Here is a 23,430-nt window from a genome sequence, read left to right on the forward strand (position 1 = left end):
CTCGTCCTTTCTTCACTTTCACTTTGTATATACGATTTTAATAAAAAAAAAAAAAAGAAAGAAAGAAAAAAAAAGAAAGAAAAAACATATAATAAAGTCCTTGCAAAAAACAACCGTTAAATTAAACCGTTAAATTAAAAATTGTACTAACGAAACAAAATCACATTTCTCCTTTCTTTTATGGGAGAGAAATTTGTGCTTGAACAGTTTATGCAAAAAAACAAATTCCCTTAGGAGTATTTTTGAAGAACCGCTAAGATTTACTTCTGTACAATGTCAATATACATCGATAACATGAATATTTTTATTATATATCTAGAATTTCTTTTACTAGTAAAATTGACAATAAATCCCCATATTTGGGAAATTTCTTCTAGTATCTCTCCACAAAATTTCCTAAGAAGGAAAACGGAAGAACAAGTTAACTCTTAATTGCTATGATATTTGATAAATATTTTAAACAGATACAAATCTATAAACGTATCTGAAGATAAATAATTATAAAAGGTAGAAGCAAGTATAGAAATATTTCAAACGGCAGTTTCTAAATTAAAACGACTTGAGGTTCCTTAATAAGTCAGCTACGTTTATGATAATCGTATAATTATGTTAACAGAACATAGAATAACGATATGTTAAATTTTAATTTAAAACATACATTAAAACAAAACATTAGTTTATAAATTTAAAATACAACAAAACATTCATATGCATTCCTCGATGCATGATTTTTATATTTTATAATCATACCAATTAAGAGTTATTTCCTATTATTTGATTCTTAAAGATATAGCAACGATCTGACTACAGCATTAACTAGAATTCACAAATGAAATTATGTAATCTCTTACAAAATGTAAGCTCTTGTTATCACGGTAGACTATACCAGTGTTCCCATCATTACGACATAACATATACAACATAAATAATTTAGTCGATTTTTTTCGCGATATTTATTAACGATATGATGTATAATACGTAATAACGGTATGTAATACTTTATGTTTATAAATTTGTCCGCAAACTTATTCGCGTTCCATTTATATATAAAATAAAAATAAGATATAAAAATAATAGTCTATCTTACTTTGCAGATACCTTAATAACTTATTGTAAATGTTATAAAAAACTAAAATGTGAAATAAAAAAGTAAATAAAGAAAGTTGGAAACACTGGTTGTTGAAGAAGTAATCCGGTATAAGGCATAGGTAAGATGGGGATAATAGAATCCTAAGATTTATAATTAGTTCGTCAATGGTGAAAATAAGCGAACTCGATCGCAAATCACGAATTTCATTCTCATACGATAATGATATTAAGTCAAAATCAACGTTATCGTTTATAAACGGTGACTTAGCCTTCGTAATAGCTCACCAGAACCTTGATTATCTGAAGAGACAATCACAAAAATACGTAGAAATAAATTCATGAGATTAACTGCCTAATTACATTGAATGTTTTCTTCTCTGCTTCTATTATACTCAATAATTTAATTCGATGAGACATGTATCAAACTTAAAATCATATTACTATTGAAATGCTGTGTAATTTTTGATATTTTGTTGATTTTTTAAGCCGTAGAGAGGTTTTCATTTTATTTACAACTCCATTTTATTTTGAAAGCTTTATTGCACTGTGAAATCTTTGAAAAAAAAAGAGAAAGAGAGAGAGAGAGAGAGAAACAAAATTAAAAGTAATTGCGATTAAAAGAACTATTATAATAATACATAAATATCAAAAATAAAAAAGACACTTCTGTACGTCGATAATTTATCAAATAAACATTGAATACAATTTGCGCGCGTCCGATAACCAAGGTTCTCGAGTAATTAAGAAAAGAACAATTCACTTACTCGGCAACTAGCGAACCATATTAAGCGAACATACATCTATTACGCGCCAGTTATTGTCAGTTTAATCCCAGAGTATTCTAAGACGACACAGAAGAAGAAGAGGGCGATGATGTTCACTTAAAACCCAATAGCCATTCTGCGACGCCGAGGTAGTAAATGGTTTGTGCGATCCCGAAAAGGGGCGCTATCACGATCATTCTGCACGCTCCACCTTTGAAGAATGCAGTTGGACCTTCGTTCTTCAATGTTTTACTGCAAAATAGATAAATATAGCAATTATACTGTTTCAGTATATTTACACAATTTTCTAAAATTATCCAAAATATTAATACTTTTCTATTATCTTTTTTATTAACGCATTGGCATTAACTCATTGGTATAGTTATCTGTCATACAATATGAAACATTATATCCGTTTCTTATTAATATGATTTTCAGTTATTCAAGATTACGATATTTTCAACACATTCAGAACTGAATATTTTTTGGTCAAGCATAATAATCTTTTGCCTGAGGAAACATAACGTGCACAAGAAACATTAGCGTGAAAAAATTATTATGTCGATAATAATTAAGATAATTAAGATGGTTATAATTTTTTATACGAATGTCACACTCACGTTATGCAGTCCAGTACACCATCGTATGTTGGTTCACCGGGTGCCTTTTTGATTACTTGCAATCTTGTTTTGACTACGTCAAACGGATTCACTGATAATGCAGCTATAGAACCAGCGGTACAACCAGACAAAAACGAACACCAAAATACGGCTAGACGATGAAACGAAAAATGTTAAATGTTAAATCTTTGAACTATAAATAAATTTTCAGGATGAGATCGAAACTTACAGGAACCATCCTCTCTCTTTGGCCCAATATCGTTCAGTCTAGCGAATAGTGGGAAGTAAATAATAGAAAATGTGACATCTCTAAGCGCTGTTGCACCAGTACCTTGATAAAGCCCCAAAATGCCTCTTTTCCGCAATAAATCTTTCGTTAATGATAAAGCCGACACCTTTGGTACAACTTTCCCAGCTGTAATAATTATTCGTATTTACACGCTATTAATTAATCCTACCAGATAAATAATAAGCAATAAATAACCGTCGATATTTTGCTATTAATTGTCCCATCAATTTATTTTAATTAGTGGTCTTTGTAATTGACAACTGAAATCTTAGAAATGTCGTATGTTTAAGAAAGGATTGTACGTTTAAGAAATTTTAATCTTAAATTTCAAATATGCTAGGAATTTGAAAAATATCGTAATTCTTAACTAAAATTGCGTTATGCTTATTTTATGTATAACGGATTTTTGAATACAGTATTTTTTTTAATATAAATAACGCTACCAAAATCATAAACATAACTAACGCATTCGCTGCTATTGAAATGCGGCCATACTGTTTCGTTTGTCGTTCTTTTTATCAGACTGCACAAAAGCAAACTGCAATGATTACGTCAGCAGTATTACGACGATAATTAAATCTATGCAACGTTATACGCCAGTAGCAACGAACGTGTTAATAAATTCCAGTCAGCTGTTAGTTTTATATTTTATATCGTGAAAAGTGAATAACCAGTGCACACAAAGAGAACCTTTGATACGAAGGAGGGAGACACACCTGGATAAATCAGGCATAACAGAAAGAATTAAAGATTTTAAAAATTGGACAAGAGAAACTTAATCGTGAGAAACACCAGGTTGGAGTAGACGGATTGATTAATAATTTCATTTTAAGAGAAGAACACTGCTTGTGAAGAAACATGATGTTTTATGTTAGAAAGTAGAAAAATTTAAAAAAATATATCTATTTTGTAAAAGAATTTTGTAGAAAGTATTAAATTTCGTCCTCGAGGGAAACATTTGTAAAACAAGTCAAAGTTTCCAAAAATCAAAATTTAATCCTGGAGAGTGCGTTAACAATAAAAAAAAGTTTCTATTCTAATCTTGAAACAAACGCAATCCTCTCAAACCGTTTACCGGTCCATATTTGATACGTTGCCATCCGTCTGCAATTAAACCTTCCCGTCGTGAAATTTTTATCGGCTATCGCGGACGTCGTGTAGCTGTAAAAAACACGAATCGAACGAAATCAAATTTCCCGAATCCAAATCTAGATCGCAATTCATTCCACGTTTCAGTGAATGTACTTGAAAAATTTGTGATATACGTTAACGCAAATAGAATGTAAAATATTTTACGTGCTATGTGAAAGAATTACTCACTTTTAAATTATTAATAATTCCTGCCTTGTGCTCGTTCAATGTTTAAAGATCATTTTAGCCTAACTGTTTCTGTAAATAATTTGGTTTTTAATTAATTTGCGAATATTTTACAAAATTTACCTTCCTTTGCTGCTGCCGCTACTCGTCCAGCATCTTGCATTTGAATTTTCAGTAGTTCCATCGGTGTTGTGACGATAATTTGACATGCTCCAGCTAATCCACCGGCGAGCATTTCACGTTCTAGTGGCAGTTTCTGTCTGTGCAGAAAATCGATAGATTTTAACTATCGCTGCTATTAGCGGTACTTTAACTATCAACATTGTTATCTCTGTATAATTATCAACATTAATATTAGATCAGTATTAATGTACATTAAGCACTTACATTATATGTATATGTATACATGTATATACCGTATATGAATGAATATACCGTATATCGACATTATATCGAGATATGAATATCAATGTCGGTATCAATATCGATCAATCGATATAGATTATAGACATCACTATTATTGCCGGTATGTATGTAGTACTATTCTTAATAGTATGCACATCTTTACTTAATAATTAATTGTTATTGGAAGAATAACATACCCAGGCCCTGTAGATAAGTAATAACGAAATGTATCGTTGGCAGTGAGTTTGATTGCCTTTTCTGGTGTGATTAAAAGAATGTTCACACCGGATCCTTTATACATGCCGAAGTAGCCTTCGGCATTGTAAGTCTTCTTAAAACAGTCAAACCTGAAATACATAATTTTTATGATTAATTAGAAAAACCATTACATTTTATTTTGTACAAGTTGACTCGATGTGATTATCCTATTTTCTTTTCTTAAAGATTTATCAGAAGCTATAATTACTCACATTGATTTGTACATTCGTTCGCCACTAGGGCCAATAACTTGATTCTGTAATCGTGTTTTAACCAAGTCCAGTGGGAATACCACAGAGACACCGATGATACCTGCGATCCCGCCATTTATAATTTTTGGAAGAAGTCTAAAATTTATTTGCGACATATATATATACATATATATATGTACACGCACACGCACGCACGCACGCACACGCACACGCACACAAACACAAACACACACATATACCGGTAATTCATTAATTGTTGATTAAGCGTAAATTTGTACACGCTTATGGCATAGCATCGTTACGGTGAGAATCAAATATATTTGTTAGTTATGATTTTTTTGCATCGAACGGATTACTTACTTAAATTGATCTGGAACTTTATTCACGCTGTCCTTTTCCATTGAAACTATAATTTATAATTTCCTCCCTGTTACAAAATTACACATGGTGGTAAATATAAGATAATGATTATATACGCTTGTTATTGTATACAAAATTATGCGACACAATTACATTCTATGTGTTATAATTATTTTTGGATAGAGACAGTGGATTATATTTTTAAAGCAGTAAAAAGATTAATGCGAAAATTTGAAAATGTCTTGAACAGGAATTATTCTAGAGTCGATCGTACATCTTAATTTCCTCATCACCGATTCTATTTTTATTTTTATTCGATATTCATTCGTTCACATGTAGGTAAATATTTTGTTTTAATAAAATATCGTTTTTCATTATGCAATTTTTCGTTGGTAATTATCTTCTTCTAAAAACTTAAAATAAAATAAGAAACTTTTTGATCTCTTTTCTTACGATTAATCCAAGTGCGTTATCGATATCAAATCTAGATTTGCATACACATATACTGTATCTTATATAAACTTTCAATTAATAGTAATCAATGTACGTAATGGCAAACTTATATTTTCATCTTGGTGGATAAAATTAACTATTAGAATAATATTGTGATATAAATAAGCATATGGAGAGTATCTGTTCGTCATTAGGTTCTAAGGATTACAAAAAGTTTTCTGTACATACAACTTACACGCATATGTATAATGACACGTGCACAACTATGGATGCAAATGGTCCTTGTTAGACTGGCAACATTGCCACTTTCAACTAGCATTTCTCGGCGAGAAATATGACCTGGACACATCATTGATTTCTTACGAAAGCCAGAGCTTCCAGCAGACGTCGCGCCGTAACCATCAGTTTGACTAGCAACGACCATTCGAATATTATGAGAAACTAGTAAATATGTATGGCAAATTACACTTTCTCTGTTATATTGATTAAAGATTTCAGTTAAGTTTTCTAAAAAAAAAAAAAAAAAAAAAAAAAGTGATAATACATGAAGAAACAATAACTTTAACATTGCATGACTTTTAAAAACGTTTATTTTTATTCGGTATACATATATAAAAACATACTGGGTGTCCCAGCAATCGCGGTACAATCGACAATAGGATGATTTTACGCGGAAAAAGAAGTCGAAAATATACGATAAAATTTATTCATAAAATATTTTGTTCTCAAGAAAAATAAATTTGAAAATTTATTGCGCGCGTATGCTAGGTCAGTTCTTAACTTGAATTTTTATCTTATTTTCTCGTATACATAGAATAATCATCTGTTGATTGTTTACGCATATCTAACCTGCGATTAGTCAAGTTTAAGCATACCTGACAAATTTTCAAACTCGATTTTCTTGAAAACGAAGCGTCGCGTGAAAAAACTTTATTCTATATTTTTAATTTGTTTTTTCGCATAGAACCAGCATTATTGTCGACCGTACCACGATTGCTGGGACATCCTGTAACCATGTACGTGAATAAGATTTCCTTTTAAATTTCTTTCTTCAAGTTTCATTCTTTAAGCTTGGATGAAAATCGAGCAATCAGCAAGTTTTGTAAAATAATCCTACTCAAGCCTTTCAACGTTTTCAGCGATTTTCGATGCGTTACAATTCGAGGGGTTTCGACACGAGTGTCGATCGATTTCTCTTCAATGAATTCCGTCATCGCGACCAACTCTACGAGGTCGGTTTCACTGAATACATAAATCGAGATTTTTTTTTTCTTCTCGTTCTCTCTCCCTCTCTCTCTCTCTCTTTCTTTTTTCGTTTTTCTTTTTCTTCTTCTTCTTTTTTTTTTTTTTTTTTTTTTTTTGTTTAAATTACCTACATGATTAAAGCCTATGTTATAAAGTGAAAATACACAAATTGGTGTCACAAATGTGCTAATTTTACTAACAATTTCTGCTCGTCATGTTTGCCCTAAACATGTTGGCAACTTCGGTAACTAAAGTAATAATGGTTTGATATTTCAAACTTCGTGAAATTTCAAGGAAATTTCAATTTGCGTACAACCCTGCGATTGGTTTACTAACTTCGTATTTTAAAACTTCTCACACTTTGCAGTTTCACGCAAATATTATAAATTCTATCCAATCATATAAATCCTTTCATTTCAATCTATTTCAATCATATAAACTCTTTTCACATTACTTTAAATAATCACCGAACTGCGGATTTTTATTTAATAATGTTTATAGAAATATTAATATCCATGGATATCCGCGGTCTAATAGTAACGTTTTAGTAGAAAGACGGAAAACAATTTGCATTATAGACTAATTTGAGTTTCTGCATCTCTGAACGTTATCGTTCAACCTTGAACGTTAATAGTATAATAAAAAAGATAAAGAAATCATTATATAACGAGTTGATATCTGCACAATAAGAATTGCATTATGCACAGATACATATTCGCTAAATCTTATTGTGGATAACTAAAAACCTATATACATATGAAAGCATATGTATACGTATACATACATGACGATATATCGCGATGAAATTAATACGTCTAAATCTGTATAACTTTATTTCAACGTAAATGACAATGTTAACAGACAACGTAATATCGCATCACGAGCAAATATATGAATGGAAAGTAGAATATTAATAAGAAAATAAATAGGTATATATCTCTAAAGAAGCTATAAACGATATCTTAAGCACGGGAATCAATAATCTATCGATTATATACGCATCAGTTAAGTATTATCAGTTGAGCATTAAACGATGAACATCTACATACATAAACAATTAAACGTTAAATATGGAAGAAGTAATAAAGTAGGTTAGGTAACGACCATACCGCCTGAAACTATATACTAGAAAGGTTAGATTTTAATTTATAAAAAATACTTCGAGAACTTCCTTCGCAGACTATCTCGCTATTATTTTCAGCCGCTTACATTTCACGGAAAACGGTTTTTCAATCAAAGAAAGATCTTTAATCGTGAATCTTCGAAAATTCAATTTCTTCAAATATCCTGACAGAAGTCTACCGATCAATGTTAATGTTAACGATAAACAGTAAAAAGCGTAAAACGATACAAATGTGAATAGTTAAATTGGTATTGGCAAGTCATATTTTTCAGGTAGTTGGTAAAATTTTGGAATGACAGCCAACCGGAAATTCAGCAGAAGACATACTCACCGATTGAAAGTGGAGAGTGGTCGTGATCGTTGGTAATGGTCGCTCACAGAATTTCGTTGACAAAATGCAGTTCTTATCATCGAGAGCGATAGTAAGGATGACGTAGAAAGTTCAATCTCAAACAGGCAGTGTGACTAGCATGATACCCGGGAGATTTCGTTTTCACCGAGGATCTGAAGAGATAAAAGAGAACTACGGACCACGGGTGGAACCGTCGTTCACTTACGTCACGAGTTACGCACCAATCGCAATGGCCTGTATCAATGAAAGAAAGAGAGGGAGATATTTATGAGCGACGATGGTCTTCGTTTAAATGTTTAAATAGTATAAATTAAAGCAATTATTGATAAATATACTTGTCAATCGATTGAAATGTATTTGTACTAGATACTTAATTTGGACTATAACTTGAATAGGAATGAATTTCATTATTTGACGTATAATTAAATGTACAGGCTGTTTCAGTATTGATGGTACAGACAAAGTGGGGTTATTCTTTATAAAAGAATAAGAACAAAATATATAGAATAAAGTACATAGAATGAAATTTTTTTTCATTTAAGGCTTCGTTTTCGAGAAATTTAAGATTGAATATTTATCAAGTATACTTGAACTTTGTTCATTTCGAACTGAATTGAATCGAATAATGGATGACAAATTATTGTACCGGTAAAAGTATGTAAAAAATATAACGTAAAATTTTGTCATAGGACGTTCCATTTTTGAGAAAATAAAAATTGAAAATCAATCGAGCGTCCGTGTATCGAGCTATTTTCTTGAAAACAAGGCCTTAAACGGGAAAATTTTATTCAACATTTTTCACTTAATTTCGCATATAAGATAACCTTCTGCTGATTGTTTAGTTCAATTACCAGTTGGTACTGGTAGTCAAATTCATATATACCATTTTTAAATTTGATTAAATTTGATTTTCTCAAGGATGGAAAACCTTTACTCGATATTCTCGACTTATTTTTCCATGTAGAATCATCTCCACTTCGTTTGAACCATCTGGGTATCATCAATACCCTGTAATACGTTTAATACGTTTGAGTATTGTTGAATTACAAGCAACGTAGTGTTTTTAACACTGTATTAGTACGTTATACAAAAGTGAATTTTAACAAAAAATTTGGCAACGGTCGTATCAGATTTATTTACCTCCTTTACATTACATTCGAAATTTGAATTTTAAAGAATATTGTGAGTACCGAAGTTATATAGTCTTGAAATATTGTGAATCAATGATGGTTAATGATAAGAAATATTGTAATTAATGAATAATAAACATTTTTGTATTTAACTATCGAGTTCTGCATTTAATTTTTATATAGTTTTATAAACATTGTAACATATAGTATTCTTCATTGTATATGTAACTTGCAGTAAACAAATCAATTAAATCCCACCGTTCTATGAAGATGGCACTGCAATCACAATTTAAAATACAATTTAGAATAGGAAAAGTTTATGATATCAAAGAATAACTCATTTATTCTGCTCCACTATGCATTATTCATTTGAATTCTTTAAATAGTAATGTTGTTACTTAAATTTCGTTTCTTTCTTGACGTAGTGCATAGAAAACATTGTGTAGCTGTTCGAAAAGTAATACTTTCGTTAAGTATCTAACCCTCTTTTACTGTGAGGTAAAGGAATATCGCACTAAAAGTTGTATTATTCCGATTCGCTTCCCTCCTTACATCATAATATTGTTAACAATACCGGACAATAATGGAAACATTTCAATTAGGAAGTTCATCCGACGATGATGATGATATGTACTTAAATTCTGTTGCAAAGTTAAATGGTACGTATATAATAATTATTAATATTATTGTTGGTAATGTTTTTAAATTATTAATCTACGGTATAACATAGAAACAGATGATATAATTAAAAATTGACGTATAGCCTTAAAGAAAAAGCCGCCAACATCACAACACAATGATCAAAAGGAGGAGGAGGAGGAGAAGAAGATGCAAAAAAATAACAAAGAGTTGGTACACATCTAATACGTATGAAGTTCATAACAAATTAGTTTTTATGATTAGCTTTATAATTATAAATTACATATATTATACATTGTTAGTACCTTCTCGCTATAATCTTATGCTAACTCAAAGTTTTCTATTACCTTACAGAATTCTAGAAGACTCCGACAAAATTAGAACGACAAGAAAAGCAGAAAAACAGAAAACAAATCAGAATACAAGAGGTAAAAGAAACACTACTAGGCATCGATCGGCAAGACAAAGACAAGTAAACAATTAGAGACAAACGTTCTTTTCATGAATCCATGGAATTATTAATTCAATTAATTTAAGTACGTTGTATATCCAATTTCGTTGCTGTTCTTTTTAGAAAAGAAATGCAGGGCAGATTGACAATGAGGCAGATTCAGATCTAGAAATCGTTTCTATAGATGGAAAACCAAAATCACCTGAAAATGATTTATTCGTTCTCGAAAGCAGTACACAAGAGAATTCACATTCTAGTGAGACCGAGAATTATGAAATAAACATTAAAATCCTTTGGCGATCAAAGGACATACATCGTTTGAATATTTGTAAAGTACGTAATCAAAATATAATTACATATATTTCATAGTCATATCTATGAAATTATTACAATTATGTCACATTAATTAAGTATTTGACAAACTATTAATTTTATTGTTTACCTCTTTATTTCGAAAATAAAAATATTTCCATTGTTTTAGAATGAAAACTTTCGACAAATTTTTGAATATTTTGCTAATTTAGAACAAGTATCTATAGATGAAATTTTAATAACAAAAAAAGATGTAACTATTAAACAAACTGATACACCAGCTTCCATAAATTTGTCTGTGATAGACATACTCGGTAAATTATTCATTGCCACTTTGATTTTCTTCGCACAAAGTTATAGTTTCATTTAACGTCTTTTCCAAATAAAGATAGAAAAAAATGTTTACAGAGGGAGGCATCGTTAAGAGGGACAGTACAGACACTATGCCTCGAAAAGACACGAACAATGAAAACGTTTGTACAATAAAAATACAAACAACAGGCAAGAAAAATCTAACTGTTTCTGTTAAACGAGATGACGATTTCAAAATTTTATTAGAGAAATGTGCTCAAAAATTTGATGTCGAGGAATCAAAAGTAAAACTATATTTTGATGGTGAATTAATTGCGGCTACAGATACACCCGATTCATTAGATATAGAAGACGAAGCTTGTTTTGATCTTCGATTATCTTCCTAGTTTATAAGAGACTTATTTATAAAAAACATATCTGATAAATTTATTTAAAATGAAATTATCTATTTGTAACTACAAATTAGCATATAATTAACTAATTATATGTCTCGTACAAAAGAAATTAAGTACTTCGTTCCAAATTGATCAATTTGTAAACTTTTTATGGGACATACATAAAGTATCAATTAATAATAATTATGAAAGAGAAACAATATAAAATACAAAAAAATATAAAAATCATTAGCAATCTATAATAAATATATAAAAATTTGTTCCTGTTGAATTTTAATAAAAAATTGTACGGATCAGTTGTGAAATAAATTTATGTTAAAATTAATGGTGATCCTTCGGTGGGTGGCAATTCCATAGTTTCTTGCGCTTCCACAACTCTACTTCTAATTATATTTCCCTCGGCATCTGTTTCATCGATCGTTATCAGAATATTCGATATCACTGGCATAGATTTTCCTTCGTCATTTTTCTCCCCCGACATTTCTTGCACTTCGTTATCTTCATTTTCCTCTTCATTTTCATCCAAATCTTCGAAAACCTAATAGATAACATAACATTTTTGAACATCAAGCTCTTTCACAACTATTTATAAACTTCACTGCAAACAAACATATTACCTGAATTTGAGGCACACTGGCATCTTTATTTAATTTGATTTTAAATTTTTTATTTTGCAATTTTAGGTGGTTAGTAGAAGGATTTGTTTCTTCTTCAACAGCTTCATATCTGAACATTTGTAATCTGTAACATCCATCTTCGTCGTGACTGTATTGGAATCGTGTATGGCCACTAGGTAATTGCAATTGATGCGTCTCGATTAAATGTCTCGTTAGTCTATAGCTTTTCCTATATTTTACTGGACATTCATGACAGCAATACCATCGCACCTGCATTGTGTGAACTCGTTCGATGTGCCTTAAAATATAAATTTATCGCCATGAAGAAACTGAAGTTTTTTCCCTTTTTTCTTTTCTTTCTCTCTTTTTTTGTCGAACAATCAAAATGAAATACATTAAAATTTTTTTGCCCCTCTTTATTTGAATTTTCAGGAAACAAAAGGTTCCAGTACCTATCAAGAGTATATGCGCCCTTGCATTTATATTGGCATCCTTCAAAATGACACGAAAAGTTAGGTCCTTTTGTATGAACTGTCATATGTGTATCTAGATCCTGTTGAGATTTGGCAGCATGATTGCAGAGCTGACAAGGAAAACTCCTAGTAGAGACATGCCGATATCTAACATGTTTGGCTAAATTGGCTGGTGAGTCACAACTCATATCACAAAGAGTGCATTTATAATTGAAAACATGCATTCGCATATGATCTCTCAAAATTCCTTCAGTTGGATAAAACTTATTACAATGAGAGCACTGGAATCCCTGAACTAATATAATAATTAAGGTAAGTTATTTTTATAAATGTAACGCTTAACAAAATAAGTTATTATATTAAAAATGACCATATCTATTTGCATATCAAATTTCTGACAAATATTTGTAATTAACTGGTTTAATGATCCTCTACAATTGAAAATACTATATATAATATCTGGATAGACTATGATAGTTATAGGAATTATTTAACGTTTAAATATTATATCTTACCATCAATTGGAATTTGCCGTTTGCAATGTATATGGAATTTTGTATTGGAAGCAAAGGTAGCACCACAATCAGGACAAGCAACGATCTTTTCTTTTGTATGATGCCTGATATGATTCCTCAATTTGTACAAATTGGGATATAAGCTGCCACAACCTGTCCACTTACATTTTACACCTCCTTCAATTTTATTGCCTCTAGGGCCTTCCTCAATGTGAACAGCCACATGATACAAATATAACTGATAATTTCTGAAGTGCTTCAGACATTCTTCCCAACGGCAAAGAAGTGGCGCTGGAAGATCCACAACATTTTTCCATTCGGGATCTCTACGACATTTCTGAAATATTAAGATTTTAAATCCCGTAAATATTTTTATATCTCTATTTAATTTTTAAAGAAAACTTATATAATTTTTTATTAAAACAATATTTATAGCGAGCAAATAATTATAATATAGAATCGTCGAATAAATATTATGAAATAAAACGGTTAATTTGGCTGGTCACTTATAATTTACTACTAGTAGATAATTTCTTACAGGTAATTTAATCCTGGTGCGAACATTTGATCCGATACATTTCAATTTAGTATGATAGGCATGATAATTAACATGCCTAGAGATCTCATCGGGATCATCACTCTCATACAAACAGCCAGTCCATTGACATATGTAAACACTGATTTCTTTCTCATTGGTCCGCGTATTTAAATCTGACACGTGTGTGGCCACGTGATTTACGAATCTCTCGACGTGATTGGTTTCATATTTACAACTGGTCCATTCACATGATAGATGATAAATTTCACGTTTCAGCGGGAAACCAACTCTTCTTTTTGTTCCACATTCAGATACGGAATCAAACTCGGAATCAGTATTATAACTATCATCGTCATCTGTATGTCTTCTCTTACATTGCGGTTCATCTGTATATGTAAAATTTTTTTGCAATTCTACCCAATCGTTACACCATTTCTGTACATCTTTACTAGTGATTAGTTTCTTTCCAAATTCTGCCATTTTGTCTTAATTTACACTTTAATATTCATATTGTAAACTTGTTTCATATAACACATACAATCTTTATTTTCTGCATTACTATAAAAGCTTATTAAAACTTATCACAAAATGTCAAACACTTAAAAAGTTCGTTAATGTAGATAAAATATTCGGTGTCCTGATTAAACCGAACCTTCTCAATTAATCATTAACTTCCATCTTACATTCCCCTAATCAATGGTCATGCTCAATACTTGTGCTTGAATACCTAACCTGATTCTAAGCCAATGCGAAATAAATGTAAAAAAAAAAAAACGTCGTATTAAATTTATAAAAGTTTGTTACTGTTTTTATATTGTGCACACAAATGTTACGAATATTTTAAAATAAAAACATTTGAAAGTTAACTACCAGCTCGAAGAAAATGAGACGCAGAATTTTCGTTCCACTAATTTTACTGCAAAGACACTTTTGTGAATGTAGATCCTCTACGATCTATGCACTTTCTTCCGGTTGTTACACTTTCTTCTATATTTCTAGCATCGCTCAAATTTTTATAAAATTAATATATTTATTATATAGAAATTTTCATTTGATGGCTGTGCACTTCGACACTGCTTTTTATCAGATGGGACATTTAGCATTCCGCCAATTTTAACTGCGCATGCGTCTTGCAATCACAAATTTAAAATTTTAAAGTATTTTATGTTTAACTATAAACTCCAATGTGAAAATGAATACGAATCAAATGAAATTATTATTTACAATTTAACATACAATATAACTGAAAAGATATTAATTATGTCTATATATTTATGTTTTTATTTAATTAAAAAAATCTATTCTCTTGAAGTGAATTATATTTAATTTACAGTAATAGTCCTGTTCTATCGTATTCGCTATACTTTAATTTAACTACTTTAATTTATTAAATGATTCATTAAAATGATAAATGCCTTTTTGTATTAAAGGATATGGTAAATGTGGCGTAGCAGTAATTCGCGTTTCAGGACCAAAAGCATTAGTAGCATTGGAAAAAATGACAAAAATATCATCTCTAAAACCTAGAACAGCCTTCTTAAGAAAGATTCATGATCCTCAGACAAAAGAAGTTTTAGATAAGGGTCTATGCCTTTGGTTTCCAGGTAATATGATTCATCGCTTAATTCAAAGGAGTGTCTGTCGTAGTTATGTATCGAGAATAAATAGTATAAAAAAAAACTCATGTATTCAATGAATAATGAATTTCAGGACCCAAATCATTTACTGGAGAGGACTGTGCAGAATTTCACGTTCACGGTGGTCCAGCAGTAGTGACATCAATTTTAAATGCACTTTCAAAGTTACGTTTTCATCTAGCACCTCCCGGAGAATTCACAAGGAGAGCATTTTTAAATGGAAAGATAGATTTAACTGAAGCAGAGGGTATAGGGGATTTAATTGAAGCAGAAACTGAAAAACAACGTCAGCAGGTACAAATGAAATTACTGTAATATTCTTCTGAAAGAATACTTTTTAATCACCTTATAGCGCTAGAATTTACTATATTGTAACATTTCCTATTGTAACTTTAACAGGCCTCTAATCAAGCGAGTGGTTCCCTCCGTCGTCTCTATGATTCTTGGCGTATTACGCTTTTAAATGTTCTTGCCAATTTAGAAGCTTATGTTGATTTTTCTGAAGAGCACAGTGTAACATCAAATGTGTTAGAAGATGCTAATGCTGTTGTGCAAACATTATCTACAGAAATTCAGCAACACCTTTCTGATGGAAGAAAAGGGGAAATTTTACGCACTGGGGTACACGTAGCAATTCTTGGGGAGCCTAATGTCGGAAAGAGCAGTCTTCTAAACCTTCTTTCTAGAAAAGATGCAGCAATTGTTACATCTTCACCGGGAACAACGAGAGATGTTATAGAGTTAACGACAAATATTTGTGGATATCCAATGATTCTTGCAGATACTGCGGGAATCAGAAATAATCCAGAAAATAAAATAGAAGTGGAGGGTATTAGAAAAGCAAAAGAATACTCGAAAGAAGCAGATTTTGTTATATGTTTAATTAGTGCGGAAAATAGTATAAAAACTTCTGTAGAAAAGTTTTTAGAACAATATAAAAATTATTTGGGAATAGATAAGAAAAGGGTTCTTGCTGTACTAAATAAAATAGACTTACTTAAAGAAGAAGAAAAAGAAAGATGGAGGCAGCAAAATGTTGTTCCTATATCATGTAAGACGCAAGAAGGTTTAGTAGAGCTTACGAACGCATTAGGAAAGTGTTTCGAGGAATTGTGAGTATTTTATTTTTGTAATATTGAAAACCAAGTAATATAATAAATTATATGAATAAATATAATTACTAGCAATAAGTATAGTTTAAACAGTATTTCTTTCAAATAAAACATTTCTATTTTATTGCATTAATCTATATCTTTAATTTCAGATGCGGAGATCCGTCTCGAGAAAATCCTGTAATCAGTCATGCACGATATAGAAATCATTTATTGCATGTCTCAGATTGTCTTGAACTGTATTTAGAAAAGACTGTAGTACCAACTTATGACATGGCTATATCCTTACAAGATATCAGAGACGCAGCAAGAGAACTTGGCAAAATTACTGGTGCTATCAGTAATGAAGAAGTCTTAGATATTATCTTTAAAAACTTTTGTATAGGCAAATAAAAACCTATTTGAACATTGATGTTCATATTTATCTTGATGCTTATTGATGATAATGAGAACACAATTGTGTAAATTGTTTTATGATAAAAATAATGATTTATTTAAATATATATAACGCATCCATAATAAAAATTAAGAGAAAATCCTATTAAAATCATAATTGTCAATTCTCAGTTTTCTTCTCTTGTTCTGTTCCCAAATGAGCTACATTCACTTCGTCCAGATTTATGTTCTGTTCTTTCATGGCTTGCTGAAACATAATTATAATGAATAAAGTACACCCTATAAATTGTAACAATACAATTGTTTTATAACGAGACATTAAGTAATAAAAAATTTGTTTCAAAAGATTTAGAAATGGCAACATGGAACTTGAGCATAATAAATTATTAATTATAAATAAATTTTGAAATATACATTCTAATTTTGACTGGTTAATCGTAAAAATTATTTACAAAGTTCATGATTCTGAGATATAAATGTTAGATTCTATATAATTGTTCACGTTTTCAAGTGATTTCTTTCTAATTGTATATTTAGCTCTTTCACATACTCCAATAGGCACAATAATAAGCTAACAAAAGTAAGGTTAGAAATTCAAAAATTCAAGTTTCTCGTAACTCGTTTTAACTTACCGCTACACATTTGGTATAAACTTTAAGTAAAGGTGCACATTCGCTATCGTCATTGATTCCACGCAGAAATTTCTCAGAGAACCAATCATTAAAACAACGATCGTACTTTTCTTTCAATTCTTTGCAAGCCTCCATAATATATTCTTATTTAAATTATTAATTAAAAAATTAATGAATTAAATCATCGCCGATTAATTCTAATAATTCTGTTTAGTTATTCATACAGAGAAAGAGGAAAATTGTGCAATCCGCATGTTCCAACTTGTACATTGCTTTAATTCATGATTACTGTCCCCATACAACACAGAGGTTACTTTATCTCAGACATCTTTTATGAGATTTTAAGATGTGATTTAAAAGAGAAACAAATACGGAAAATGTACGTACAACCACACGATGTTAATAATTATTTTGGATTCCAGTTTTATCGAATGTTCGCAGAATCATAAGTTCATTTTCACAAAATTTTGTAAAGAATATAATTCCCAAGAAATCGCATTCATATTTCAGTTTCATGACATTTTGATATTTAGATTTTAAAAACGGTGAATTTAGGAAAATATGAATTTGGTTACCTGAAGGCATTGATTGTACAATTTAAAATGATTCGAGCACATTGAATCGTCTAAATCACCTTTAAGAAATTTTTCGGAAAACCAAAGTTTGAAACACCCATCATATTCTTTTTTAAGATTATTACAAGTTTCTGCTATACTGTTCATTTAATCTTTCAATTTATTACAAACTCTAGAATATAATTTTACGTAAGACAGTTCCTCGTAATTTCTTCAGGGATTAATAATACCTATAAAAGAAATCTTAGATTTATTGGTTATAAATCAAATTAGAAAGGCAATTGAAGTTAATTTATATTAAATGCTTTTGACTCGATTTGCAATTTATTATCGAATTTATGGTATTTAATATCGATTAGAATCGATTAATCGAATTGTATTTGTCGAAAATCGGAGTTATTTCACGATAAGTTGAGATATTTTAAGTTTTATAAAATTCGTTGATATCGAGCATTACGATTCAGCATTCTAGAGTAAATTGTCTCGATTAAAAACAATTTAGAAATAACTTACTTTTTAGAATGCAAAATTATCAAACTTCAATAAACGAGGAACACGAGTACTTTGTGGTTAGTAAGTAACGTATTAAAGACTAATCATTGATCAACGGTTCTCAACTTACGTTTTCCTAAAATGCGTTAAAGTATTATGAATTCGTGGTTCGTGTAGGGAATTTTATCATAATCGTTAGCAACAATTGCATTTAATGTTATTTTTATTATTATATTTTGCAGAACAGAATTTGTTTCCTTTCTGCAATATAATAATAGCCATTATAAAGAAAAAGTTTTATGAGTGAGTACATGTACGTACGTATACGTTCATTAATTTGAAAAGTTTCACTAAAGATATTAATAATGTAAAATTTTAGTACGGATCTGTTCGACTTTTAAACAAATTCTATGAAAGTTTAAATGCAAAGAAAAAATCAATGTTATTTAGTCGTTCTAACGAGATTAATGAAATTGATTTGGTAGTTTTTACTAGAAAATATATACATTATAAATATTTAACATTTAAAATCACGCTGGGGAACAATGTTATCGTTAAAATGATATGTTTTAATAAATTTAGTTAAACTGTTACAATTGAATGAAATAAATCATAATTAAACTATGACGATTAGTTTCACTTAATAGATGCAATACACATAAAACATAAAGGTGAAATATTCACATATATTAAGTGGAAGAGATACTTCATAAATAATAAAAATTAGAAAATCACATTTAATTATTTGTTATATGTTATAACAATAGTCTTAATATATCGATTGGAACTTGCATCGTTTGATCATCGACCAAAACAATGTCAAATTTTTCCATAAATGAATCCAGGCTGCTTTCAACCTGTAAAAGATCAAAATTTCTATTGAATTCACAATCTCTTTCTAAAAATTCTAATTATAAGACAAGGCATACAATGATAATTATTTGTTATAAACAAACACAATGCAATAAATAGTACTTACATTGTCATAAAGAAAACCAATTTTTAGTACGGCGCATGTATTCACCATTCCATCGACCATTGATGCATCTCCTATGGTATCACCCATTAAAAAAACATTTTTCCTTCCTTCAAGAACTTTAAAATAGTCTTGTTCTATTGCATGTTCGTTTTTATTGAAAACATGAATTAGTCTTTCATTTTGAAAGCCTGCCAATTTTCCATCTTTGTATTTGAGAAAATTGGAGATTATCTAAAAATGAATATTACAACTCTGAATATATTCTTTCTGCCATTATTGCTACAAGTTTAGAAAAAGCACAGAAGATAAAGAAAATTATACGTGTTAACCGTCACCTTTACATTATCAAATAGAACTCCTTGAGTCTTTAATATAGCCTCGACGATATCTCCTAAACCAGCACTAAAGACTAGTACTGGAATTTTAACAAAGTGCAGTTTTTTAAAAAATTCTTTAGTACCGTCCCTTAAATGTGTTCCATAAATATTGCTTATTTCTGGTATTTCGTCAGGAGTAAAAGGTATTCCTTTCAATATTTCCTCTGCTGCTATCATCCATTCTCTCATTGCCTCTGTTTTTACTTCGATAGATAAATTAGGATCTATTTCGATCGGTCTGTATTTTTGATAAAGACGACTTGATTCCTTCGCATATGTTTCTGGAAGTTGCTTGCACTTGCTAAAGATTCCTATTTCCCCCCCCCCCCCCCACAAATGTCAAAGCAATAAATAAAAAGCTGTATTAAATTTTACTCTGCATAAATTTAATTAAGCCTTAATAGATGATTATAATAAGATAATGTTTATAAATTTACATACCAAAGCTACTGAGAACTTTTTTTCCATCGACGTGTTGTTTAGTTAATGTTAAATCAAAATCAGTGACTATCTGAAAACAATATTTTCCAACAAATTTAAAATTATGTACATACGTGTAGATTGAAACTAGGAATTTATGCGTAGCTGATATGAATAGAAATGAAAAAGTATTTTAAGAAAATGCATACCTGTAAAGAATTACATCCATCTGTCAACATTGTGTTTATTGTCCTTAATAGACGTCTTTTGTCCTTAATATGTACATGTTTTAGTTTCAATGTTGGGAACTGCATTAAAAAGAGAAAATTTTAAGAATTACATCGAAATATATTTAAATTTAAACGTAATCTTGAACTTTAATTAAAATTTTCTAGTATCTATTATTAGATAAAATAGAAACGCATAGCTTATATGTAAAAAATATATAAAGCGCTATTGCGAAAGATATTTACATCGTCGTTCTTGCAATCATCATGAAATTTCTATTATTAGAGCGAATTATTTTTAAAAATTATCTCACCGTATCATGACAAATATCTGTCTGTCAAATTACGAATTTCCTTATTTTCTTTGAAACAGGATTGGAGAGAAATATTTTTTAATAAAAGAAGACCTCTTGAAAGATATATTTAACATTATTTATTTCATAATATTACATATATTTTGATATAAATAAAAAATTATGTTACAAAGAAGGTTCAATTGTTAATCTCTTTTTGAACATATATCTATGTAAGTTGAACATATATATAAATGTATAAAATATAAAAGGTGGAATTGAAGTAAAAAAAATGTATTACATATAAATATAATAATAGTGATAATAGTAGTAGTAAGTAGTAGTAGTAGTAGTAGTAGTAATAATAATATTATAATAATAATAATAATAATAATAATAATAATAATAATAATAATAATAAGAAGAAGAAGAAGAAGAATAAAATAATAATAGTAATAATAATAATAATAATAAAAATTTCTAACTCAACAACAGTTAATTATGAATTAAATATTACATAGGTTAGGTTACTAAAACCTTCCGACAGCATAAAATATCCTTTTTGTATCATATGTCACACACTTGATTATAATTTAATAATTAATTAAATTGAAATAGATTATTGAATTTACAAGTAAAGTGATTGTTGAAAATGTACAATATACAATAAAGTTTATTATATAAGAGGTTAAGTTTGAATATTTTAGCATATATTACTTTATTTTTTTCGCTTGCTAACTTATTAATCATTATGTGAAATGATATATGACGTATAAATTCGAATTTAAAATTTAATGTCTTTCGTTATGTTTTTATCAATTTTATCTATACGTGTATTAGGGTTTTGATACTAGAATAACAAATTGTTAATATGTAAAGAGGATACTGATTAATATTATAAAAAAAGATAGACATATTTGGGCACTTTATTTATTAGTTAAACGTAAAGATTAGTATTTCGATCGATATAGTACACTTTCTATATAAAAAAACATGAATTGTTAAAAGTTAATATGGTTAGACACAGATTATTATTCGTATCTATCAATTTATTTTGAACATGTTTCCTGTATCAGTATATTTACTTTTCCTATTACGTAATTTTATGATAGTATCACATTGGATTTTATATCTTTTTCTATTTTTTAGATGAATTATAATTCTAATGAAATGTGAGAAATCGATAACAACTAAAATAAACTATGTTGCAGAATTATAAAGGAGATACAGTTACTTGCTTAACTAGATCCTTTTACCGTAGAGAGAGAAAGAGGGTATTTGAATGATGAATAACAAAAAATTCTAATCCAAGTAAGGTTATGATTTAAGATAGGGAACGCGAAAATATTGAAATGGTACAGGGTGAAATGCAATTGTCTGGAAGAAAAAGCCGCGACAAATTTAAATTACTTACATCATCCAGGTTTATTTCGGAAGTCATGCTCTTCTCTTGCGCGACGAGAAACGAAGTCTTTGTGTTCAGCAAGCTAACTGTTTTTCAGGCATCGAAGAACCGCCACGCATCCAATTAACCAATCAGCTACGGCACGTGACCCGTGTATCTATCACGTGATCTTAACTGACTGTGGGAACTTTTAAACGATCGATCTAAGTCTAACGGGAGAACATAGCGAAGTGTCGATCATCGATCTCGACGAACTTCATAGATTATGTAATTCTTATAAAAATATTTGTCCATATTAAAGGAGTGAAAACCGTCTGCAAATTTTGTGCTGTAATATCTGTTTTGTCGAATATCTCGGAAACTACTGCAGATCGAGCGATTGTCTAAATCGATGAAATTAGTATTTCTCAATGACGAATTAGATGATATAAATTATTTTATAAAAGAATCTGTTTGTTTGAATAATATGTTAAAAAATAGCGTGTTTAGTTATTCCAGGTATATGTTAAGAAGTCCTCCTGAATATTTGTTTATAAATACTACGTCTATATGCACAAATTACGGATAAATTGGGATGTCGATTTTTGAATTACAAAGAATTTATTATATTTGAAATTTTCACGTTCGATGTGGAACGCGGAGTACTCGAGTTGTTCCTTGTTCGTATATATATATATATATATATATATATATATATATATATATGTGATAACTGTGAGAAGAGTTTCTTTTATTGCTAGACACTGATTCTTATTTTTAGGCAAGTAAAAAAACTCTAAATAAACAGTTGATGTGTCAAACTTAATGTTTGAATATTATGTTCGCAATAGTGGTATTGTTTGGGGTTAGGTCAACATTGGTAATTACGCACAGCTAATACAATTTCGACAACAACATCGGAAAATGGTAAATTGCTTGCTCCTTTATTTGTAGCAGCGAAAGAAGCATTTATGCGAGGAAAATTGAATAAAGAACTTTTAAGGGCATCGTTTGGAAGTGTATTTCTTAGTCCGTTG

The 23,430-nt window shown here is 29.8% G+C and overlaps 6 protein-coding genes and 2 long non-coding RNA genes across 16 annotated transcripts; 4 read left to right on the forward strand and 4 right to left on the reverse strand.

Annotated features, from left to right (window-relative positions):
• Positions 1 to 237: 237 nt before the first annotated feature.
• On the reverse strand, positions 238 to 8,702 carry LOC100650638 (mitochondrial glutamate carrier 1). 4 transcript variants are annotated; one of them, XM_012309065.3, is made up of 9 exons: positions 8,467 to 8,702; positions 6,003 to 6,177; positions 5,315 to 5,381; positions 4,955 to 5,089; positions 4,682 to 4,831; positions 4,203 to 4,339; positions 2,703 to 2,888; positions 2,474 to 2,624; positions 238 to 2,105 (listed from the first exon to the last, which is right to left on the reverse strand). In XM_012309065.3, the coding sequence occupies exons 3-9, from the start codon at positions 5,353 to 5,355 to the stop codon at positions 1,967 to 1,969; spliced, it is 939 nt and encodes a 312-aa protein (XP_012164455.1). In that variant the 5' UTR covers positions 5,356 to 5,381; positions 6,003 to 6,177; positions 8,467 to 8,702; the 3' UTR covers positions 238 to 1,966. The 4 variants fall into 4 exon arrangements, with proteins under 4 accessions (XP_012164455.1, XP_003395316.1, XP_012164456.1 ...); XM_003395268.4 differs by lacking the exon at positions 6,003 to 6,177; XM_012309066.3 differs by lacking the exon at positions 6,003 to 6,177 and having other exon boundaries at positions 4,955 to 5,054; positions 8,467 to 8,701.
• On the forward strand, positions 7,417 to 9,769 carry LOC125385132. Its single transcript, XR_007224130.1, has 2 exons — positions 7,417 to 8,322; positions 8,408 to 9,769. It is a non-coding gene; the product is annotated as an uncharacterized LOC125385132 (long non-coding RNA).
• A 127-nt stretch (positions 9,770 to 9,896) lies between these two features.
• LOC100651000 (uncharacterized protein CG4449) lies at positions 9,897 to 11,906 on the forward strand. Of its 4 annotated transcripts, XM_048405973.1 has the most exons (7): positions 9,897 to 10,115; positions 10,220 to 10,276; positions 10,381 to 10,465; positions 10,611 to 10,728; positions 10,831 to 11,040; positions 11,189 to 11,333; positions 11,428 to 11,906. In XM_048405973.1, exons 2-7 carry the CDS (start codon positions 10,246 to 10,248, stop codon positions 11,715 to 11,717), a joined length of 879 nt encoding a protein of 292 aa, XP_048261930.1. In that variant the 5' UTR covers positions 9,897 to 10,115; positions 10,220 to 10,245; the 3' UTR covers positions 11,718 to 11,906. The 4 variants fall into 4 exon arrangements, with proteins under 4 accessions (XP_048261930.1, XP_012164451.2, XP_048261931.1 ...); XM_012309061.2 differs by having other exon boundaries at positions 9,897 to 10,276; positions 10,348 to 10,465; XM_048405974.1 differs by having other exon boundaries at positions 9,897 to 10,276; positions 10,354 to 10,465.
• LOC100650520 (histone H4 transcription factor) lies at positions 10,906 to 14,409 on the reverse strand. The gene is made up of 5 exons (XM_003395267.4): positions 13,870 to 14,409; positions 13,332 to 13,668; positions 12,796 to 13,111; positions 12,344 to 12,641; positions 10,906 to 12,264 (listed from the first exon to the last, which is right to left on the reverse strand). The coding sequence occupies exons 1-5, from the start codon at positions 14,347 to 14,349 to the stop codon at positions 12,037 to 12,039; spliced, it is 1,659 nt and encodes a 552-aa protein (XP_003395315.1). The 5' UTR covers positions 14,350 to 14,409; the 3' UTR covers positions 10,906 to 12,036.
• Positions 14,410 to 14,556: 147 nt separating this feature from the next.
• Positions 14,557 to 17,030, forward strand: LOC100650275 (tRNA modification GTPase GTPBP3, mitochondrial). 2 transcript variants are annotated; one of them, XM_012309062.3, is made up of 5 exons: positions 14,557 to 14,628; positions 15,300 to 15,473; positions 15,580 to 15,800; positions 15,906 to 16,618; positions 16,771 to 17,030. In XM_012309062.3, the coding sequence occupies exons 2-5, from the start codon at positions 15,368 to 15,370 to the stop codon at positions 17,009 to 17,011; spliced, it is 1,281 nt and encodes a 426-aa protein (XP_012164452.1). In that variant the 5' UTR covers positions 14,557 to 14,628; positions 15,300 to 15,367; the 3' UTR covers positions 17,012 to 17,030. The 2 variants fall into 2 exon arrangements, with proteins under 2 accessions (XP_012164452.1, XP_003395313.1); XM_003395265.4 differs by lacking the exon at positions 14,557 to 14,628 and adding an exon at positions 14,703 to 14,840.
• A 54-nt stretch (positions 17,031 to 17,084) lies between these two features.
• LOC100651560 (TP53-regulated inhibitor of apoptosis 1) lies at positions 17,085 to 18,371 on the reverse strand. Of its 2 annotated transcripts, none has more exons than XM_012309063.3 (2): positions 18,222 to 18,371; positions 17,085 to 17,261 (listed from the first exon to the last, which is right to left on the reverse strand). In XM_012309063.3, exons 1-2 carry the CDS (start codon positions 18,366 to 18,368, stop codon positions 17,175 to 17,177), a joined length of 234 nt encoding a protein of 77 aa, XP_012164453.1. In that variant the 5' UTR covers positions 18,369 to 18,371; the 3' UTR covers positions 17,085 to 17,174. The 2 variants fall into 2 exon arrangements, with proteins under 2 accessions (XP_012164453.1, XP_003395324.1); XM_003395276.3 differs by having other exon boundaries at positions 17,647 to 18,289.
• Positions 18,372 to 18,590: 219 nt separating this feature from the next.
• On the forward strand, positions 18,591 to 19,897 carry LOC125385135. The gene is made up of 2 exons (XR_007224133.1): positions 18,591 to 19,026; positions 19,093 to 19,897. It is a non-coding gene; the product is annotated as an uncharacterized LOC125385135 (long non-coding RNA).
• LOC100651125 (7-methylguanosine phosphate-specific 5'-nucleotidase) lies at positions 19,380 to 22,563 on the reverse strand. The gene is made up of 6 exons (XM_003395272.3): positions 22,424 to 22,563; positions 20,699 to 20,797; positions 20,511 to 20,580; positions 20,028 to 20,380; positions 19,693 to 19,923; positions 19,380 to 19,570 (listed from the first exon to the last, which is right to left on the reverse strand). Exons 1-6 carry the CDS (start codon positions 22,448 to 22,450, stop codon positions 19,469 to 19,471), a joined length of 882 nt encoding a protein of 293 aa, XP_003395320.1. The 5' UTR covers positions 22,451 to 22,563; the 3' UTR covers positions 19,380 to 19,468.
• Between the last annotated feature and the right edge of the window lie 867 nt (positions 22,564 to 23,430).

Source organism: Bombus terrestris, chromosome 5, assembly GCF_910591885.1.
Source record: "Bombus terrestris chromosome 5, iyBomTerr1.2, whole genome shotgun sequence".
Classification (NCBI taxonomy): domain Eukaryota; kingdom Metazoa; phylum Arthropoda; class Insecta; order Hymenoptera; family Apidae; genus Bombus; species Bombus terrestris.

Excerpts from the sequence above, each read along its gene's own strand:
- LOC100651000 (XM_003395271.3), top strand. The coding sequence starts at position 10,201 with ATGGAAACATTTCAATTAGGAAGTTCATCCGACGATGATGATGATATG. Across the intron at positions 10,277-10,380 it reads TTCTGTTGCAAAGTTAAATG|CCTTAAAGAAAAAGCCGCCA; the intron begins GTACGTATATAA and ends ATTGACGTATAG. Across the intron at positions 11,041-11,188 it reads ATCGTTTGAATATTTGTAAA|AATGAAAACTTTCGACAAAT; the intron begins GTACGTAATCAA and ends CCATTGTTTTAG.
- LOC100651560 (XM_012309063.3), bottom strand. The coding sequence starts at position 18,368 with ATGAACAGTATAGCAGAAACTTGTAATAATCTTAAAAAAGAATATGAT. Across the intron at positions 17,262-18,221 it reads TGTACAATCAATGCCTTCAG|CAAGCCATGAAAGAACAGAA; the intron begins GTAACCAAATTC and ends ATTATGTTTCAG.
- LOC100650520 (XM_003395267.4), bottom strand. The coding sequence starts at position 14,349 with ATGGCAGAATTTGGAAAGAAACTAATCACTAGTAAAGATGTACAGAAA. Across the intron at positions 13,112-13,331 it reads ACGGCAAATTCCAATTGATG|TTCAGGGATTCCAGTGCTCT; the intron begins GTAAGATATAAT and ends TTATTATATTAG. Across the intron at positions 12,265-12,343 it reads CCAGTGTGCCTCAAATTCAG|GTTTTCGAAGATTTGGATGA; the intron begins GTAATATGTTTG and ends GTTATCTATTAG.
- LOC100650638 (XM_003395268.4), bottom strand. The coding sequence starts at position 5,355 with ATGGAAAAGGACAGCGTGAATAAAGTTCCAGATCAATTTAA. Across the intron at positions 4,832-4,954 it reads GAACGAATGTACAAATCAAT|GTTTGACTGTTTTAAGAAGA; the intron begins GTGAGTAATTAT and ends TATGTATTTCAG. Across the intron at positions 4,340-4,681 it reads TACTTATCTACAGGGCCTGG|ACAGAAACTGCCACTAGAAC; the intron begins GTATGTTATTCT and ends TTTTCTGCACAG.
- LOC100650275 (XM_003395265.4), top strand. The coding sequence starts at position 14,753 with ATGAGACGCAGAATTTTCGTTCCACTAATTTTACTGCAAAGACACTTT. Across the intron at positions 14,841-15,299 it reads GATCTATGCACTTTCTTCCG|GATATGGTAAATGTGGCGTA; the intron begins GTTGTTACACTT and ends TTTGTATTAAAG. Across the intron at positions 16,619-16,770 it reads GGAAAGTGTTTCGAGGAATT|ATGCGGAGATCCGTCTCGAG; the intron begins GTGAGTATTTTA and ends CTTTAATTTCAG.
- LOC100651125 (XM_003395272.3), bottom strand. The coding sequence starts at position 22,450 with ATGACTTCCGAAATAAACCTGGATGAT. Across the intron at positions 20,581-20,698 it reads ATGGATGTAATTCTTTACAG|ATAGTCACTGATTTTGATTT; the intron begins GTATGCATTTTC and ends TATTGTTTTCAG. Across the intron at positions 19,924-20,027 it reads TTCTATTTGATAATGTAAAG|ATAATCTCCAATTTTCTCAA; the intron begins GTGACGGTTAAC and ends ATTCATTTTTAG.